This window comes from Lycorma delicatula, chromosome 7 (genome assembly GCF_047948215.1).
Source record: "Lycorma delicatula isolate Av1 chromosome 7, ASM4794821v1, whole genome shotgun sequence".
In the NCBI taxonomy this organism is placed as follows: Eukaryota; Metazoa; Arthropoda; class Insecta; order Hemiptera; family Fulgoridae; genus Lycorma; species Lycorma delicatula.
Genome location: NC_134461.1, coordinates 64687434 through 64708224, shown reverse-complemented (window position 1 = coordinate 64708224; position 20791 = coordinate 64687434). Strand labels below are relative to the sequence as shown.

The 20791-nt window shown below is 26.9% G+C and overlaps 1 protein-coding gene across 2 annotated transcripts in view; it reads right to left on the bottom strand.

Moving 5' to 3' along the window:
- Window positions 1-363: 363 nt before the first annotated feature.
- RecQ5 (RecQ5 helicase) overlaps window positions 364-20791 on the bottom strand; it is a 47540-nt gene continuing 27112 nt past the window's right edge. The window contains exons 10-13 of one of the 2 annotated variants that reach the window (XM_075370512.1): window positions 19414-19618; window positions 17265-17453; window positions 9988-11860; window positions 364-6750 (exon numbers count right to left, since the gene is read on the bottom strand). In XM_075370512.1, the coding sequence (XP_075226627.1) occupies window positions 6644-6750; window positions 9988-11860; window positions 17265-17453; window positions 19414-19618 (2374 nt within the window). In that variant the 3' untranslated portion in view covers window positions 364-6643. Of the gene's footprint in view, window positions 6751-9987; window positions 11861-17264; window positions 17454-19413; window positions 19619-20791 lie in introns of those variants that run through there. The other variant, XM_075370513.1, reaches the window with a different exon arrangement.

Here is a 20791-nt window from a genome sequence, read left to right as displayed (position 1 = left end):
ATATTTAACATATTTACGATAACATTATCTCATTTATTTAACATATTATCTTACCATTTATAAAATCAATATAGACATTAATCACATCAACTTTTTATCCAATAATCTGTTTTTTATAGTTATTATTTATCTTTTAATCACATAATCTATTATAATGTATTATTTTGACAGATCCAAAAAAAATAAAATTTATTTATTTATCCTAGGCCCGGTAAAAAACAAAGGATGTACAATGGATGAGAAGCTTCCACTGGCAGAGAGGATAAGGAAATTTTCCTCTGTTAAGTTTTTTTTTTTAACAGTTGAGATTTCTCTAGTAACAAGTAAAAGGTAATTTCAGATTAAAGAAACAACATAATTTTATCAATTTTTCTTTAATAAAAAACACACACAATAAGTAAAACAAGTTATAATATTTACAAGCTGAAATAAACTCTAATTTTTAACATTTTTCTTATGCACATTATGAGTATATATATCATGTTGACTGCCAAAAAATATTTGCAAATATTTTCCTCTTCAAAATATTTTTATCTTAAATTCTAAATATTGGTGTATCCTCCTTTAACTTCTTAAAACTGATATTTCATACAAACTTTTTTATCTATAAAAGGGTATTTATTATGCAGCCTTAGGAAATTCTTCTTTGTTGGAGTCCGTCTGATTCTGTTTTGGTTCATATAATTTATTAAAATGATAAATAAATTTTTAAAAATCTACCTGGTGGAAAATTACAATTTCACATAAAAGTGATAAAATTAAAAAATAGTTATATAACATAGCATTTAATAACTTTTAAAGATAATTACTTTAATGTAAACAAATTAAATCATAATTAAGAAAAATAATAACATGTCAGAATTAACAAGAAGACATGTAGCATAACATGTTTCTGTTACTTTATTAAATTCTAAATTTAAAGCACTTAAATCTGCCAAATTAGCCAATAAATTAACATGAGAAATATAAATCTATATAAATCTAATATAAATATAAATTTATATAAATATAAATGAAGATTGATGAAAGCAAACTAAATGAACAGTGCTATTCTGTGAAGCCATAACTTTCAAATGATATAATGTAATGCATTGAATTACGACACAGTATTGTGGCAAATGGGTTGGAAACATACATTCATTTGTGATCCACTGTTGGTTCACAAGACCCATAGTCAAGAGTTAACTCATTAACGTATCACAAGGCAGGCAACATGGTAAAATTTTTTTTCAGCCATAGAATAAACCTTTATGCTAATATCAACTAGTAACATAAAAATGGCTAATTATGGTATGAAAATTAATACTAACTATATTATTTTCTTAGGATAAAATTTTTATTCATGATAATTAATAAAAAAACATTCCAATCTTTAATCCCAACTTACCAAATTATGCTTGACATTTGATAGCCCTTAAAACTTAATTAGGTTTAAAACAAAATAATATTAATTAAACAAACTTAAAAATATATAATTAAATAGCACTCAATCTAATAAAGTTAGAATCATTTTTTCTAATACGAATTAATAATGCTATTTCTACTGAAAATTTCAATGTTATTTTGTAATTTTTAATAATAATCTAAGAATAACTAGTAAATGTAATTAATAAATAGGTTCTCATATTTACTGCATATTACAGGACTTATTCTTTTAATTACAAATCTAATTATAGGCACAAAATAGATTCTTTTTTCTATATTTACTCACTATTTATTAAGGACAAATTAAAAACTGAAAAATACTGCAATACAAATGATACTTCATACGAATTTTTTTAAGAAGTGAATAATATTATTTATTAATAAAATTAATAAAATTTTATGGAAAAGTCACTGTTTATTTCACGATATATTGTCTAATATTTAACCTTTGGGGACAAACCCTCATCATATTTAACCATGGAGACAAACAAACCATAAGATATCTAAAATTTTTAAACAAACTAAATTTTAAATATGGAAAAGGAACTGGCTAGGACATTGTATGAGAAGAAGGTGCTTATTAGTGGATGTGATAGAAGGGGCTCAGTGAATGGAAGGAAAGCAAGAGGAAGAAAAAAATTTGAAATGATTGATGGGATTATGGAAAAGAGAAAATATGCTGAAACAAACAGGTTAGTAAAGGATAGAACAAAGTGGAGGGCAGCAGCCCTGACAGTAACTGCCCTAATGGCAGAACACTATGAATGAATGAATGAAATGAAAATAACCGAAAATTATGCAAGTGCTTTTCAAAGTATTATAATATGCTAAATAAAAATCAAATTGAAAAATATAACAGTAAAATATAATTAATTGGGTACATCAACTTTAGAGAATAATTTATAAAAATGTTATAAAGTTTAAAAAAAATAAAATTGAAAAAATGTTTATAAATTTAAAAAATTGTTTTTGTTTGTAAAATTTTATAAGGATGAAACATCAAATAAAATCACTTATGCCAAGGAAAACAGAAGTTATTTCATTTATCTTCATTTTATTTTATGAAATCTCATTACAATAAAAAAAAACAAAAAAAACTCGTAAGTGGAAAGTGAGACAACCATTTATAACCTGATGGTTCTTAAGATCTGAAATTCCTTAAAAATTAGTTTCCTGAAAACTGATATAAATGGCAGATTTCCTCTTCTGATTTCATTTCACATTCTAATTAGGTATGTATACCAGTACTTCTGGTAATAAATGTATATCTAATAGGCCATGAATTTATTATTAGAAGTCACCACATATATCTACCAGCAACTATAAATAAATGATGGTGAATGAATCACATGTTCCTAAAATTCTAAACTAAATCAGATATAACCTACTTTTATTTAGTTCATGTAATTAAATATCTTATTATCTAACATGTTTTTTGTTCAAATGTTAAAGTTCAGGCACAATGTTGACTCGCTTATTGCTGTGTTCTTACTAAAGCTGTTAAGTATACTGTAAAATGATTCATTTTTTTACTAATATATATTATAAATATATACATATATATTTACAGCATGCAAATTATTCCGAACACAGATATTTTTTTATTAAAAAGTAACTCTATCTAGAAAAAAATCATATCTACACAATTTGAAAATATTTAGTAATTAACATGTCCTCCTTTATTCTTAATCACTTCACGTACATGTCTTGACATCACTTAATAAGTATACTACACATTTTTTTTGTTTTCTTCATCATACCAATATTATTGCTTTAATGAGGTCAATTTTTGTGGTGCAATTCATTTTTGAGAGTTGTTTTTTGACTATTGCCCAAAAATGTTCAACTGGGTTTAATTCTGGGGAGTTGCCTGGCCACAGAAGCACTCACTCTTCAATAATCTTTTCCACTTTTGGAAGGTGCCAAATCTTATTAGAACACTCTGTTGCCTTGTGGGAATCTGTTTTGAAGTTGTATTACAAACCTTTCCTTCAGAATCTTGATATATCCTTTACTTTTCAACGTACCATCTACTGGAAGTAATGAAAAAGGACTTTCAAACGTGAAGGTATTTTTCTGGGGTTGGATAAACTAGTTGCTGAATAAATGAGCCAGTGATTTATTTTCATCTGATGCTTTTCTAATGTATGGAACCCCTTTTCCCCTGAACATAAAAATGTAATTCGCCAGAAAAAAGTTTTTTCCAGTCTTCTTTTATGCAGTTGAGCCCACAAGAGCCTTTTTTACACATTGCTTGTATTAAAAGCTGCTTTTTTAGCTGGCTGATAAGCTTTCCATCTAGCTGCAAGAAGTCGGCATCTAGCAATTGTCACTTTTAAATCTATTCCACTGACTGCTAATTCTCGATTTAAGTCCTCAGCAGATAATTTTGGATCATCAGGTTTCCTTTTTCTCACAAATTATCGATTCTGTGTTGGAATAATTTTTCTTTTAAAGCCACATTTGCCTTTCCTTTAAGATTAAAAGGAACCAGTTTCTTTAAACTGTTTTAAAATAGCATTCATTGTCCCTAGTACATCACATTTGGAAGCTACTTCTGTCATAGTGGTATGCTCAGAAAGAGAAACAATTTTTGAATGCTTTCTTGGAGTTATGTCCATTATTAAACACAAAAAAAAAAAAAAAGTATGATTTTGTAATTAAAAATGTAATAAACTTTCACAAAACACTACTTATAACATAAAAATTTTTAAATAACCAAAGAACAATAACTTCACACTACACAGACAATCTAAAGAATGAGTGTGGTCAAGCAATGTAGCTGCACATAGAAATAAACAAAAAAAATCCTTTTTTGTTCAGATTAATTTGCACACTATTGTATGTTAGTTAAAAAGAAAAACAATTTTTTATTTCCCTCTCAACCACATGTCACTGACTGTTCTGCTATAAATTGCAATTTTATATCATTTATTCATTGAAAGTATTGTTTCATTGTAACCTGTTTGTGGTTGTTTAAAAATCAATTTAAAATGAGTGTTTTCAAATTCAGAAGGGATGAAACCAGCAGATATTTTTTGTAGAATGAAACACAAAAATATGGAGAGAGAGTTATGCGAGTTGAAGCAAAATTTACAAACGGATTGATTATTTTATATAAGGTGGGATATCTTTCTGTAATAACAATGAAAATGCCTTCCATTTCAAAGAATAATGTCAATACTAAATTAATTAAATTAATGATTCAGAATAATTAATGGATTAAATTAGATGAAACTGTAAGAGTTAAATTTAAGTTATGGTTCAGCAATTTCAATCACCCATGACCATTTAAACTTTCAAAGACGTTGTACTCACTTGGTCCCACGTCAACTTACAGAAATTCACAAAGATAATTATTTTAAAACCTCCCAGAAACTTTGAAAAGTTAATGAAGATGAAGGAGAGTCATTTCTGAAATTTATAATAACCAATGATGAGAAGGGTCCATCAATTTGAACTCAAGAATAAGTGATACTTTTAGTGTAGAAATCTCCTACAGCAAAATAATTCAAAACTAACACATCTAAAGGAAAGTTGATGACTGTACTCTGGGTTGTGAAAGGTTCAAGTTTTATTCAAATCACCTAAAGGTGAGCTGTTGCAATTAATGAAGGGAAAAATCATATCCAAAAGGCATAATAACTTTCTAAAGGTGAGATTTTGTTTCAAGATAATGTCAATCTTGTGAAGCCAACAAAACAATCCTTTGCCTTCAAGATCTAGGTTTTGAGCTGCTAGACTATCCACCCCAGAATTCTAACCCAGTGTCAAATGATTTTCATCTTGTTGACCCAATGTAAAACTGCCTATACAACAGAATTGAAAAGTTTCTTTAGGAAGGAATTAAAATACTTGTTAAAAACTATGTGCAGAGCAAATAGGAGGAAAAACACACATTTAATTTAAATAAGTGCCAATAAAGATGACACAAAAATGAACTGACTTAGTATGACTTAATGTATGTAATTACGGGTTTACTATTTTCTTTTAAATGTTATGTTTTAAATTGTTTTGTTGATGTAAAATGCACATTAAAAAAAAATTATTAATCGTAATGACAAATTGTTCATTAAACCATTTATTTATGTCGTAGATAACTTGTGGCCACCAGTGGTGTGGCCATATATCAACTACGTTTCAATATTATTAGTAATGAGAATGTTTATATCTCATTACTAATGAGAATGTTTCACTCTCTTCTTGACATAGTATACATTTATTTATTTTTTAAGTTTACCATAATTTTACAGATAAGATGATTACAAACTACTGAAAATAAACTATTTGTATTTTTTAAAAACAAATACAGTAAATCTTGAAATTCAGTAAAACAAATACAGTAGTAACTTTTAGTTTCCAGTGATTAATTTCAGCTTCATGCACTTTTTTTTTATTTTACTTATAATAAATGATGATAAGTGTTAACTATATATTAACTACCAAAGCCCCTAATGAATGATTAAATTTCAAGTGATTTTTATGCTTTATAATTCTGATTAGGAAGAGAATGAAGAAAATTTCATATACATCCCTGGATATGTAGGTGCCTTTCAGTCAAATGAAATTTTTATATTAATTAATCTAATTAAAAAATGTTTATTTTCATTGATATTATGAATAAATCAAGTTTTATATGCTGTTAAAAATGTATTGATCAACATTTACCTTTTCATAACATGATAAAAAGTGATTTGCATAGTGTTACTTTTGATATTATGTAGGAACCACTTTACTAAATATAATTTTATGTACGAACATTTATTTTGATAATTTTTCTGTGATGCTATTTCCCAAGATGAACTATTAGTAGTAACTAGATATACTTATGTATACACTATGAAAAAAAAATCTAATTAAATTATAGACACAGTTAAGCTTAAAAATATTTAGTTACTTTTCTATTCTACAATAATTTACTTGCATTTCCTTATAAAGTGCTGCATGCAAAAACTTACATTGTCTTTACTCATTCTAATATTAATTGGCAAAAAGTATTACTTATTTTGTCTTTGCTCATTCTAATATTACCTAGCAAGAAATAAACGCCTAGAGTGAGAAAACAAACAAGAATAAAATCACAAATACAAATATAAAATTTCTATGTACTGAAATAATTCATAAAATAAATAAACTCGGAAATTATAAAAAAAATATCACAGAATATATAAGGAACTTTATCATCCTGTATATTGATAAAGTCAACCAGTTATTTTTATCAATGGGTTATTATCAATGTCAGTGATTTATTAACTTCATCTTCACTTACGTAGCATTTGGAGCTTTTGAAAAAATTATCGACTAAACATTTCACACTACTTTCACCTGTAACAATTTAATTTTAAACACATTAATTTATATTATTATATATAATTAATTAGAGTGCCAAACTGCAGCAGAGCACACATGTTGGTATGATGCATTAAAATATCAAATAGAATGACTCCTAGGTTATAACAGTTTGGTTGTATTACTGTTTTGAAAATAATGCAGGTTTAAATGCATTCTCAAATTTTTAAAACATTTATTCTTAATTTTCATAAGTTAATACATATCTGATTATCCCATTTTTCAAAGTATTTGAACTAGACTGATTTCAGATAATAGTTTTAAAAATCTAGATTAAAAGGTTCTGAGCCACAAATAAGTAAACTGTCTAAGTGCAACTAGTCTTAGTGTGATCTCCTACATGTGGCTATATCCACTTGCCCATACATTGTGTCAACATTACTACATTCATACCAACGGTGTTTGGTCATTCAATCACAAAGTATAAAAAAACACAATTGTTTGAAAACTTATCTGAAAAATTTCAAATATATATTTTAATTTTCTCTAATGCCAACTTTAAATAAAATATTAAGTTAGCGAAACATTATATTAAGTTTTAATTTATATGACTTGATCTTATAAAATATTGCATGTTAATTATTTCTATACTATTTCAAACAAAAAACATTTGCTGTACAACTATAGTTAGAAATTTTAATTTAATTAGTTCTGAGATTTAAAACAGGTTTATTGCAAAACAATTTAAAATAGTATTAATTTAATACATTATATAATTAATTAATGTATTAATAATAGCATAATTTAATACATTTTGAATTAGTGTAATCATACTACTAAAGGTTATATATGAATTTATAATAGCAAATTAAATTTTAATATGTAAGTTATTTGTTATTAAAGCTACTTTTTTATTAATTGCACAAAGAAACATAAATTAATGTAAGAAAACAAAGCAGTAAAGTGTTGTAGAGATTATATTATAGTTGACAAATGTCTACTGTTTTGTTTTGTTATTTTGTTTCAATATTTCTAATAAATATCTGAAAAGAATTTAATTTTAGTTTTTAAAAGATATGTTAATTATAATCGTATGATAAAAAATATATAAGCAATATAAAGGGATCAAGAAAGACGTCACTTGTCGTTTGTGTGAAATCCAACAATTTAATAGATAAATTTAACACATAAATTGCTTAATCACTTTTAAAGTGATTAAGAACAAGTTAATGTAGTACATTTAAAAATATTAAATAAATATTATAATTTACAGCAACATTAAGAGATTTACACTCACAGTAATCATGAAATACAATAATTAAAAACAGAATATTCCTTAATTCTTATATTCCATTTCTAATCATATTTACTACAACTCTTGGATTTCTTAAAATAATGTTAAAACCAAGAATCCATATATTACTATTTGTAAATTAAAAAGCTTTTTTTTTTATTTCAGGGAAGAACAATTTTCTCTAAAAGATGAGGGTGAAATGTATGACATAAATAAATGACAGGTAAGCAGATATAAAATAATAATGTCTGAATAATCATTTTTTACTTCAATCTGGAAAAAACACAAATTTATCAATAATATTTTTACATTTTTTTAAAACGCATTGAGGGCTAGGATCCTATTTTTTGGTTAAAGATCAATAAATTGGTTAAAAATATACGTAGATAAGAAATGACTAACCTGATAATCTTATGGGTAACATAATAAATTATTTATTTGAAAGTTATAGATCAGATAAAGAAGAAAAATATTAATTTGAAACATTATCATTCATATCAACAGTATTCAACATACAAATTACAAATTAATGAATCATCCACTTTATGAATCAGTTGAAAATGCATATAGTGAAGCAATTTTGCGTTTAAATATAATATTGAAATCACCTTACCAATCAGTTAGTACATTTCCTCTAAATTATCTTTGTTGTTATGTATGCTATTGTAAATCATTTCATCCATGGAATGAAAAGGTGGCTACTTTTAATTCTTTCATCTACGGGGCAATTAAATATCTTAAGCATAACACACTAAAATTAAACATCAGATTGAAACTATTAAGTACATCGCAACATTAAATGGATATAATAATCATTTAATAGACATATTATATTTTTAAATAAAAAATAATTGTATGTAAGAGAAAATATAAAACTACTTCATAATTTAGAAAAAGAATATATAAAAATCCATACTATTCAATCCATACTATAGAAACTTCGCTAAAATCTATAAATCATTCAATTTAAAAACAACATATACTACAAATAAAAAAATTTGAAATTTTATAAATAACAAGAATTCAACTAAAATTTTAAATTCCAACAAAAAAAAAATTTAAATAAACAAGGTGCATATAACTTAAAATATGAGTATGCAATTTTGGAGTTTATCAGTATGATTCATCATTTGTTTTCTACGAGCCAAAGAACACATCAATTGTTTAATAAAGGCTATAAAGATCATTCAAATTTTGCAAAACATATCTCGGAAACTATACATAGATATAATCCTAATAAATTTATTGAAGTATTAAATTATTTCAGTAATTTTTATAACACTAATAATCTTGAGAAATTTCACATATATAATAATAAATTAATTAATGAACAGATTCAATTCGAGGAAGATAATTTGTACAAGCAAGTGATGAACAACATTTGTTAGGTTGGCTAACTTGACTACCTTCCCCACTCCACAATAATCATAACAGTGACATACTTACAAAACAAACGTTATTTTTATTTTATTGACAATCAGTTGTTGTGATTTTGTCGATTGATTTTACTTACAAATTTTATTTATACATTATATTTTAATATTAATTTATATGAAGAATTATCCTCGTGATGATAGCTGAAAACATTGGAGGAAATATACTAATTGACTGGTACAGTGATTTTAATATTAAATTTTAATTTACCAAAGTGCTATATTTACAAAATTCAATTTTTGTTTGTAGGAATTTTTAACATACACACCTGTTTTAATCCTTAAATTAATTTGAAAGTAAATGTAGACTGTAGTAGTTTGATACTTTTCGCTATTATAATCAAAAAGCAAGTAAATTAATTTTTTTAATTAACTAATGTCAAATCTTAGGAAAATAGGTTTGTGCCAATGAAATATGATTTACAGACACGATCTCAAACTTTGACACTAAGTAGCATTTATAAGTCTACAATTAGATGCAATTAGACTCACACAGGTGAATATTTATTTCTATTCAATCACCACACAAAAAAAAAAAAAACTTACCATTAATGCTTTTATCACCAAGAGCTTTGTGTACAAGATTTCTAGCGATGTATTTAAATAAATCTTTAGAAGCAATCTTCTTCTGTTTATAGAATGGCATTAAATATTTAATAACAGTATCTGACATCTCTTTTTTTGATTTTTGATTTTTATTTTCATTATCAATACAATTGTCATCAGTCCTTGAAAGTACTTTTTCTTTCACTGATATGCTATCTATTTTACTATCAGATTCTTTTTTATCTTTTAGTTTTATGTAATAATATACATCTTTTTCAGACATGTGAGTATAAGGTGGCTCACTTAGATTATTTTTAACATGGTTTATTTTTTTTTCTTTCTTTATTTCTATTTGGTCTTCAGTCTCATCATCAGATTCTCCAAAAAGTTCACAATATTTTCTTTTTGCTTTAACATTTTTGACAGGAATTACATTTTTTGAGATATTCTTATCAAAATTTAATTTTTCTGTATCTATTTTCCCTGTATCTTTTGATCTTTCATCTTTGTTCACTTTATCCAGTTTTTCTTTATGTTTACTAGATTCTAATTTTGTATTCTTTGGTGAGTTATGAATATTTTTAAATTTCCCTGCATCAAGTTCAACTGAAAAATCACCTTTCTCTTTAATTATATCAGGCGTTTCATAATAAGTTTTAATTTTTGTTTTTATTTTTTTCAATTCAATATTACTTTTACCCGTTTCAAAAATATCTAATTCTTTGCTTTCACATTCTTTTTTGAATGTATAATTGTCATTTATAATATTTTCATTAATGAAGTTTTCATCTGAATCTTCACAAAGCTTTGATTTTACATTAACTTCCAATGGTTGTCCTTCTATGTCGCTGTCATTAATAACGCAAACCAATTTTATTGTTGATGAACACTTATTTAAAACCTCTATTTTATCATCATCAATTATATTTTTATTCAAACAATCATCCTCATTCTTTGTTTTACAATCATCTATATTCTTCTCTTCAGTATCGTAGCTAAAAATTCTTGATAAACTTTTCTCTTTATCAGAGTTTATTATGACATCATCATCGATCTCATTCACAATAGATTCATCTGGTTTAACATCACATGAGCTTTCATCTTTTGTATTAGATTTAAAAGGCGGCTTAAAACCGAAATGAAGTGCACGTAAATTATTAACATGTAAACCTGATTTACTTTGAACATCACTTTTTTCATCTGAATTTATGGAATTTTTTATAGTTACTAAATCTGAGCATTTTTGAAAACCAACAAACTTTATTTTTTCTGAAGCACTGTCATTTGATTTTTTACCTTCGTAATCAGCTGTTAAATTATTAATACACGATGTAAAATCTGGATCAATGTCTTCATCATCATCATCATCATCATTAATATCAGACTTCACCGATTCAATATCATACTCATTATTATAATCATTTATAGTATAATCATTATTTGATTTTGATGGCAAATTATCAAGACATGAAGTAAAGTCTGGGTCAACATCTTCCTCGCTGCTTTTATCATCATCATCTATTAATTTTTCTTCATTTGAATCTTCAAAATTTTCATCATTTTTCTTTTTAAGATATTTTTCCATTGCACTCTGAAATAATGATTCTCTTTTAATACCAGTTTTTCTATTTTTTTTAATTAAACTTGAAGGAAGAAGTTCAGATGCTAAAACTATAGAAGAATTTTTAATAAATTTTGAAGATGACGATTTTGAAAAATTATTGTTTATTAATTGTTTGGTTATATTTTTATTATTACTTGTATTTGATTTCATACTTTCTGATTCAGAACTGGGCGTGGGTTTAACGTATTCATATGATTTCAAAAATGTATATAATGACATTTCTTTTGTGCACTTTTTTACATCAGCAGCCTGTAAGGAAAAAATAAATTAATGCTTTTATATAGAAATCATATCGTAAAATGTACATACACATTTACAGTGACCAAAAAGACCAATGTTGGTGTTTACACATTATGTACAAATTCAGTTGTACATAAGTTAACCTTCAGTCCTACTATTGGGTTGAGCCTTATCTTCTTCAACCCTAAGAATAGATTTCTCAAATTGCTGGTCAAAAGTTCTGTTGACCTAATAAGGTATTATCACATTTCCATGTTTTAACACATTGAAATTATTTTTACTTAATACCTTTAAATAATTTCCATTAGAAGTTTATTATGATAATAGTCATAAACATAACATAACTAAACTACTTTATAAAACCTATTAATGATATAAGTTTCAAGAGTTGCAGTTGAGATAAGGTTTTATTTAAAGATTTTTATAAAGTTAAATAATCTCATAATCTTTATTAAAATATCATAAAAAATATGTCTAAGATTATAATAATAAAAACAAAACAAAAACTTTTGCTATAAATCTGAAGCTTTTATTAGAATACCTAGATTATTATACGTTAATAGTACAGTATCTGTAATTATTATTTTTTAAATACTCCTCAGAATTCTGATGAAGACATAAAAGCCTCAGGCTCCAAAGTACTGTTAAATTTTTAGTTAGTTTTCTTTTTTCTTTGAATAATCTACTTTTATAAAATTTTTGTTAAGGTTTTCCAAAAGATTTTATTGGAAAGTCAACAGTACTTAATCCTATATCTGGTTCTACTTGGCTCGCTGATCAACAAAATAAATTTGGGAAATTGCAAAAGTTCTAATCCAAACTCCAACAAAAGGATTCAATTACAATTGAAAAAGCTGAATTATCTAATGCTCCTCTAGTATCATTACTTAGAAAATTACACTAATTTAAAATTCCCCCAAAAAAGGTTTGTATGAACATTGTTTAAAATTTTCTGTCTCATAAAACTTTCCCTAACATCCATCCCTGGTAAGTAAAAAAACATGTTTTTGCAACAGAGGAAAAGAAATTCTATCTGAAATTTCAATTAAAAAAAAATGAAGTAATTTAGAATTAGGAAAAATACGAGCCTATGGCCCACCATGAAAATGGTTTACGTTTCATTACACATGATTTAGTTAAATGTTTTTGCCATGTAACTAAATAATGTTCATGAATCTAGAGTACTAACAAGAACAAAAACTTTTACATCGAAAAGCTTCAAAATCCTGAACATATTTAGCTGTTTCTTGAGTTGAGATTTTTTAACACAGCTCTTTTCCCTTTTTTATCCCCAAAACTCATTTTAGATAAATCATTCGTATCAAGAAGTATAAATCGTTTGAAGGAATGAATTGTTTGAGAAGTATAAATCGTTTAAATGAATAAATTGTTTGAGAAGTATATAAATCATTCAAACGAATGAACTGTTCATGCGCTGTGTGCAGCTGCCCGGTATACCACCATTGGTCTGCCTTGTGCCAATAGCCTTTAAAATAAAAATGTGAGTACACACAACAAACAAACAAACGCACACACCATCCTTATTTATCCTTATTATCTTTATTTAGAAAGATTCTACTTTCTTTAATTTTCATAATTTGAAACTTTATGCTAAAATCTGAATCAACCAGTAAATCATACAAACAGCTGGGCTAAACAAAGGATTAGAATTAAAAGAAAACTTCCTAAGAGAGTTGTTTCAAATTTTTTCTGTGCTTTTTTTTTGCTTAACATAATTTACATTAAAAAAAAAACTAATGAAAACTGGAATTAGTCTAAATTTATTCACTATTTTCTTTTCGCTATTCCCTTTCATTAAGTTTGCCTAGGTGAGAAAATGAAAATAAATATTTTTTATTGAAAGTTAGTAGTCCACTAATAAACATTTGGAATACAGACATAGAAGACAGATATGATTTAGGATACACAGAATGTTCCGGGAAGTATTCGTTGAACTTCAAGAACTGATTCAGGACACCAAAATCAGCAAAAATGTTCATATGGACATCAGTCCTATTTTGCTTTGTTTTCCTTCTGAATGCTATTTTGTGATTTTCAACAAAAAAATTATTTCTCATGGACAGGTAAATCTACTTTAATTAAATTTGGAAAATCTAAGACTAGTAAATTGTTCTACAAAACAAAACATTTTGAAAATGTCACCTTCAAAAATTTTAAAATGGCGGACATGTAAATTTTTTAATCTTCAATATTTTTTTAATTATTTGTTTGATCAAACTTTTACTTTTACAAAATTTATTAAGCATTTTATTTTTAACAAAATAAGACCTCATTTGTAAAAATCTGTTGACATTCAATCGAGTTATTGCAGACAGTTAACCTGGCAGTATGCTTTCATAATGAAAGATATTTTTTCCCTGTTTTTATTTCCTCTACTAAAAGTAATACAAATTATTAATAATAAATAACAATAGTAACTTAATATAAATAAAATAATAATAAAAATTTTCTCCTTGCATTACAGTGCGAAAGCATACTAATTACAAAAAATATTGAAGATTAAAAAATTAAGATACCGCCATTTGGTCCCTAATGACCAAAAATAATGTACAGCAATTCCAGCCGTGAAGCAATTTGTTGGTTGTGGTAACAGTATACGCTAAGTAACTGCCGGATAAATAAACAAATTGATATTTTATACTTCCTTTATTCACATTTCAATTTACATTAATTTAGTTAAACATTATATTAAATCATGAATTCAAGTTAATTACACATTTATAAAATATTTTAAACTTTCTGGCTAGCACATTCACATTTTTATGTTAGTTGGTTGAATTTGTAAAGTAAAGTAAGTATTCATATATTAATAGTTCTAACAATAATTAAAATCATTAACAAATAAGAAGACAGAAGAAAAGAAGAAAATGACAGATGTTTACACAGAGCAAGCAAGAAAACAAAAAAAATAAATGAATCTTAACACTTATATCAATATGAACTTTTTTTGCTCATTTTGGTGTCCTGAATCAGTTCCTGGAGTTTGACAAATATGTCCCAGAACACTCCAAATATAAAGAACTGCATTTAGTTACAATAAGTAAATTCCACAATTTTCATTCAAAACACGACTTTGCTATTATTGTGCAATGCAGTATATGAGGGTAGGAAAAACGTTTCAAGTCTGGATAAGAAAAAAATTTTCTGGGTTCACTTTGATTTATTTTTCAACAGTCACCAGTAAGGTGACTTTACACCTTAGCCCACACTTAGCCCAGTAGTCCACGAAAGTGCATACGTCAGTTCAGTAAGTGGATTTATCCAATTCCTTAATATAACCAACTACAGTGGCAAGAACTCCATTACTGGTTGAAAATCTCTTCCCTCCAAGCCATTTTTTTTGGTTTAGGAAAGAAGTGACAGTTACTCGGAGCCAGACTTTTTGCCAAATGTGATCATTTTTTTTTACTTTCATCACTAAGATGCTGCAATAGGGTCGCACTGCCATTTATTGTCACTTTTTAAGATAATGAATGAAAATTATCCCACGTGCAGGCCAAAAAAAAACAGTTGCCATAATTTTATTAAAGGATATAGTCGTTTTCACTTTTTTTGGAGCAGGTTGATCATTTTCAACCGATTGTTTTGACTGCTGTTTTTTCTCAGGAGTGTAGCGATGAACCCAAGTCTCATCAACTATCACAAATTGATGTTAAAATTCCTCTGGTTTGCATCAAAAGAGTTTGAGACAATCACATGATATTATTTTTGGCACTCTTTTTGGTTGAGCATGAGCAAACATGGTCCCCACCTAGCAAACGGCTTGTTCATGCCCAAATGTTTGTGTAAAATATTATGCACATGTTCTGTTGACATGCCTACAGACTCTGCTACTGTCACTCGTCAATCTGCCACAACGATTTTATGTACGTTTTCTATTATCGTGTAGTTTCACAGAAAAGCATCCACTGCATGGATCATCACTAGTACATGCTCAACCCATTTTAAACTCTGCAACCTAGCATTTAACTAATGCATTTGATGAGAATAGTCGTCTAATGTCATTTTAAGCTGAATTTCCTTTGCACTTGAGCCTTTCAGAAAAAAAAATTTAATCACTGCACAAATTTCCAGTTTTTCCATTTTCCAAAAATTCCCCACTTTGATGGACTGTGAATACTATACTAAGTGACACAGTGACTTGAGACTCTCACAGTAAACTAATGAAGAATGGAATCATGCGATGCCAACGATAAGTCAAGCATGCTAATAACATTTCTGTGTGAGGCCCAGAACTTTTACCCCACCCTCATATAATTACGGAAATATGTAAATAAATCAAGATCATGAATTAATATAATAATTGACATAAAATGTATCTCAGAAAGTAGCAGATAAAACCTAGGTTATGTGAGTATTTGAAGTAAAGATAGCAGCAGCTACAAAAATTTACATAACTTATGGTATACCTAATTACAAATATTTATGAAAATTTTTAAATAAATAGCAGATATCTTCAGCATAACTTACATGAATTTTATAAAAGAATTAACAAAATAAAAGTCAGTCTATTTTCTAAATTTCACTTGCAACAACTACATGGTTATCTCTTGAAAAAATTTAATTTAGTTAGCAACTAAAAATATCACTATAAGAAAAATGGCAAATTAAAATATGATTTTCTTTCTGTTAAAGCGTTACCACTTACCCATTAAATATTACCTGGGTAAATTTAGGCCTAGAACGTTTGACAAAGTTGAATAAAAAATAAAAGTAATGATTCAGAAGGGAAAAGAAACATTTTTGTTTCCATTGCAGAAACAGCTGATCCCTGGGCTCTAAGCACAAAGTCTGATTAAAATTTAATCTTATTTAATAAAATAAATTGATTCTTATATAGCAGTAGCAAATACAACAGAAGTTGATACCCAGAAGGATTTCAGAAGAAATTTAAATAAAACTGAAAAATGCATCTCTCTTCAACATTTTTCACCTAAAAATGCTCAGGGCATTTATGTAGGTATTTTAACAAAAATTTGATCAATACATTAGAGTGAATAGTTCAGTATTTGATTGAAAGAGATCCCAACCAAAATTCTGAATTAATTTTTTTAACAGTTATTATGTATTTCCAAAGTATTTTACAATGCTAACTTTTCCTATGAATTTTTTTAAAGTTTTATATAAAAGGATAAGGTGATGATGAATTGTGATAGTGGAATTATTTCAATGAATCATTGGATGAAACAAATAAAATTCTAATAATTTGTAGCAGTTACAAACAACTTAAATCAATAAAAAGGATGTGGTTGAATTTTTTCTTTGATAACATGTTTTTAAGTATTTTACTACAAAAAGTATTTGGTTAGGTTAGGTTATATTGTGTTCACATGCATTTATATTTTTACACTATATTAGTAAGATTATTTTTGGACTTATTTCTTTAAATTACCATTTTTGCTACTGCTCTGCGGTATAAACTAATTGCAACATTCATTGAAAATGCCTGGTACTCTAATTCTAAACTTGCTTGTTCTAATGCTTCATCTGAAAGTGGTTTATCTGGAGGATCAACAATTTGACATTTCACGTAATTTGTCTTAAGTACTTCTCCCAAATATTTAGCACAACTTTCTCGAGTCTGTCAACAATAAAAAAAAAATTATCCAGTTATTAATGAAATTATAAATAAAAATACTTAGATGTATAATTTTTAATAATTATGATGCACAGAAACTAGATTAGATTTAAATTTAAATAATGACTGAAGGTAAATATCCTGCTGAATCTAAGCATTTTACTCTGGCCTTTCATACAATGGCTAAATATTAACACTACACAGTGAAAATGAGTGAAATTTAGTTGAAAGGCATATGTAATTCCAAAGAAACTAACCAACTCTCTCCTTTCACTACAACTGATGAGTGCTATAACTTTGACAGCTAGATTACAAAAGTACATATTTCCCAGAAGTTACAACCAATAATTATACAAGCACTTCCACAAGGGGTCAAGAATAACAAATGACATGTTTTGCAGTCTTTGTTATAAATAATAGGAATAAATTGGAATTTTGACTTTAAATGTAGATGTAAATGATAGGATTTGAATACTAGATCGTGGTTACCAGTGTTCTTTGGTAGTTCGGTTTCAATTAACACGCATTTCAGGTATAGTCTGACCTGAGACTGTACAAGACTACACTTCATTTACATTCATACATATCATCCTCATTCATCCTCTGAAGTAATACCTTACGGTGTTTCCAGAGGCTAAACAGAAAAAGGAAAGATGTAAATGATAATAAATTTTTAAGAGACATTTTCCACATTATTTATTATTGAAAATTTCAATTCTTTCAACTAGCACTAATAATAGCTTAAAAATACAGCAATCAATAAACTTCCTCAATGACAAATTTCAAAAAATATTTATTTTTCTTGAAGGAAATGAATATATTTTGTTTTGAATATTTTTTTCTTTCAGGGCTCCTGTTTGCAGTAATATTATCAAATTTCAAACCATACTCAAAGAATCTGAGAAAAAATACCTCAACAATTGCTTAATAATAAAGCTCTTGGTACATATTATATAACAGCAATATTTATTTTTTTCTTCTTTATATACCGTAATCATTATTGAACATTGAACCATCATAGATAATTTTAACTATGTCTACAACTGACCAGAATATAGCTGACTGACCTGGAAATCCGCTTTCTTAAATTCTTCAATCATGAAATTCTGAGACCTGGAATTTGGGTTTTCTTCCCATGATTTTCGATTTAAGTAGGAGATTAGAAGCTGATAGAACCACATCTAAAAGGCCTAAATTCTCTTCAATGATACTTTTGATAAATTTAACCCCATACAGTAGCACAGATAAAATAACACTTAAATATTATTTTCCTCAAACTTAGTTACACAAGATACTCCTCACTTAAAGAAAAGCTGATCTGGCTTTTTTAACCTATTCTTTATCTCACAAGTAAACCTAATCATCAAACAAGCAGCATTCAAGTATGTAACATTTGAAACTATTCCAAAATGAAGAAATTTTACCAATGTAAAGGTCACTATCATGGATTCTACACCTATTACTATCAAATATTTTGTCTTGCTAACATTCAGTAGTAATCCATAGCAGCTACTCACTTCATTCATTCTATTTGATAGCTATATATTCTTTATATGGGTTTTATGTACTTATTTGAAGAGCTATTGAATAACCAATTACAATATTTTCAAATTTTCCCAAATTACTATGAACATAAGTAAAATTTCACTGCTACTTTAATTTTCAGTAAAAATTTGTCATTATAAATTTCAAAATCGATAGGTTTACAATTCAAATGAATACAATCAGATTAGATAATGTTTCAAGAAATTAAAAAACACAGTCCAATTATATAATCAATTTGTTTTCTAATGACAATATAAGGGACACTAGCATGTGATTTTCCAAATTTCATTATAAAATCATATATTTACTTGAAATTGTAAATATGGAAGATATTAAGATGTTAATAGTAAATTATATTCTTTTAACGTATAAATATGAATATATTTTCATAATAAAAAATGTTGAAGTAATATTTTACCTTTAAAGTAAGACCATTAACTTTTGTTTGAGTACTAGAAGCAGATATAAGTCTAGACATTGATGCTTCAATTTGAAATTCATCATCGTCTTTATTTGTAGATCCTTTCCTTAATTCAAATTGTTTTTTAATTACAGATGTAAATACCTTTTTTGCTTCCTTTTCATTATCTTCTCTGTCTTCAGATGAATAATATTCTGTCTCTCTAAAAATTATAAAAATTAATCAATTGAGAAATAGAAACAATAATTATTATTATTTTAAAATAATTTTAATGTTAATGAGTGTATAATGAAACTGCCTTTAATAGAGATATCGTTATCATTGCCAGCTTTAAACTGGATTGTTTTTCAGTAGTAAATTTTCATTTAGTAGTTTTAGTTTGAAATTAGCTAAAATTGTAGGAAATCAGTAAATAAATACATATTTTATTCTGATTGCTATATAATAACACATATAGATCACTTCAGGAATGAGTAGATATGGTAGTTTATGAATAAAATAAGGAACTGCCCCAACATTTGCCTGGAATCTGCCAAAACCTTGATAACAATCATAGTAGGATTATATACATATTTTGCATGTGTGTGCATTTGTATACACATGCAAATTAAATGTGCAAATAAATGTGTCCTAAATAAAGTAGTGTGTGTGTATGTGTATACACACACACACACACGCGCGTGCGCACACACACACACACACACACACACACACACACACACACACACACACACACACACACACACACACACACACACACACACACACACTTAAATGTAAGACGATACTAAATAACACAAATAAAATAAATGCGTGTATACAACAAATAAAATAACAACAAAATAAATAAAATTTTATTAATAGAGTAATTCTATTTTAAATAGATTGGAGAAGAGATATACAATTTATTAACCAATAAATGTATAATCATGTGAAATTAATATTTTTTAAAGAAATTATTATTTATGTGTATTCTATTTAAAATTTGTTTAAATCAACTAAACTTCTTCAAATACATATAAATTGAAATACATTAATACAGTTTTGAAATAACATTTCAAAAAATTCTAAATTATTGGAAATGCCATTAAAATGAAGATTTTTAAAAGTTGAAATCATTGCAATTGTCTTACCTTTAATTTTTAAAATATGTTGACAAACATTTTCACTTGTGCAATGTTTGATCAGTTTCTCTACACAAAAATTAACAATAGTCACCCATCATTCCAAGATCCCATCTTCCTTGGTGTACTGATGCTCCATACTCGGAATATCTGAGGGAAATGCTCTCCTTGGTCATCACCGACAGTACCCAAATTTTTGGGGGAAAATCTAGGTGGGAGTGTAGGAAATGAATTTTTAATTACATCAACAG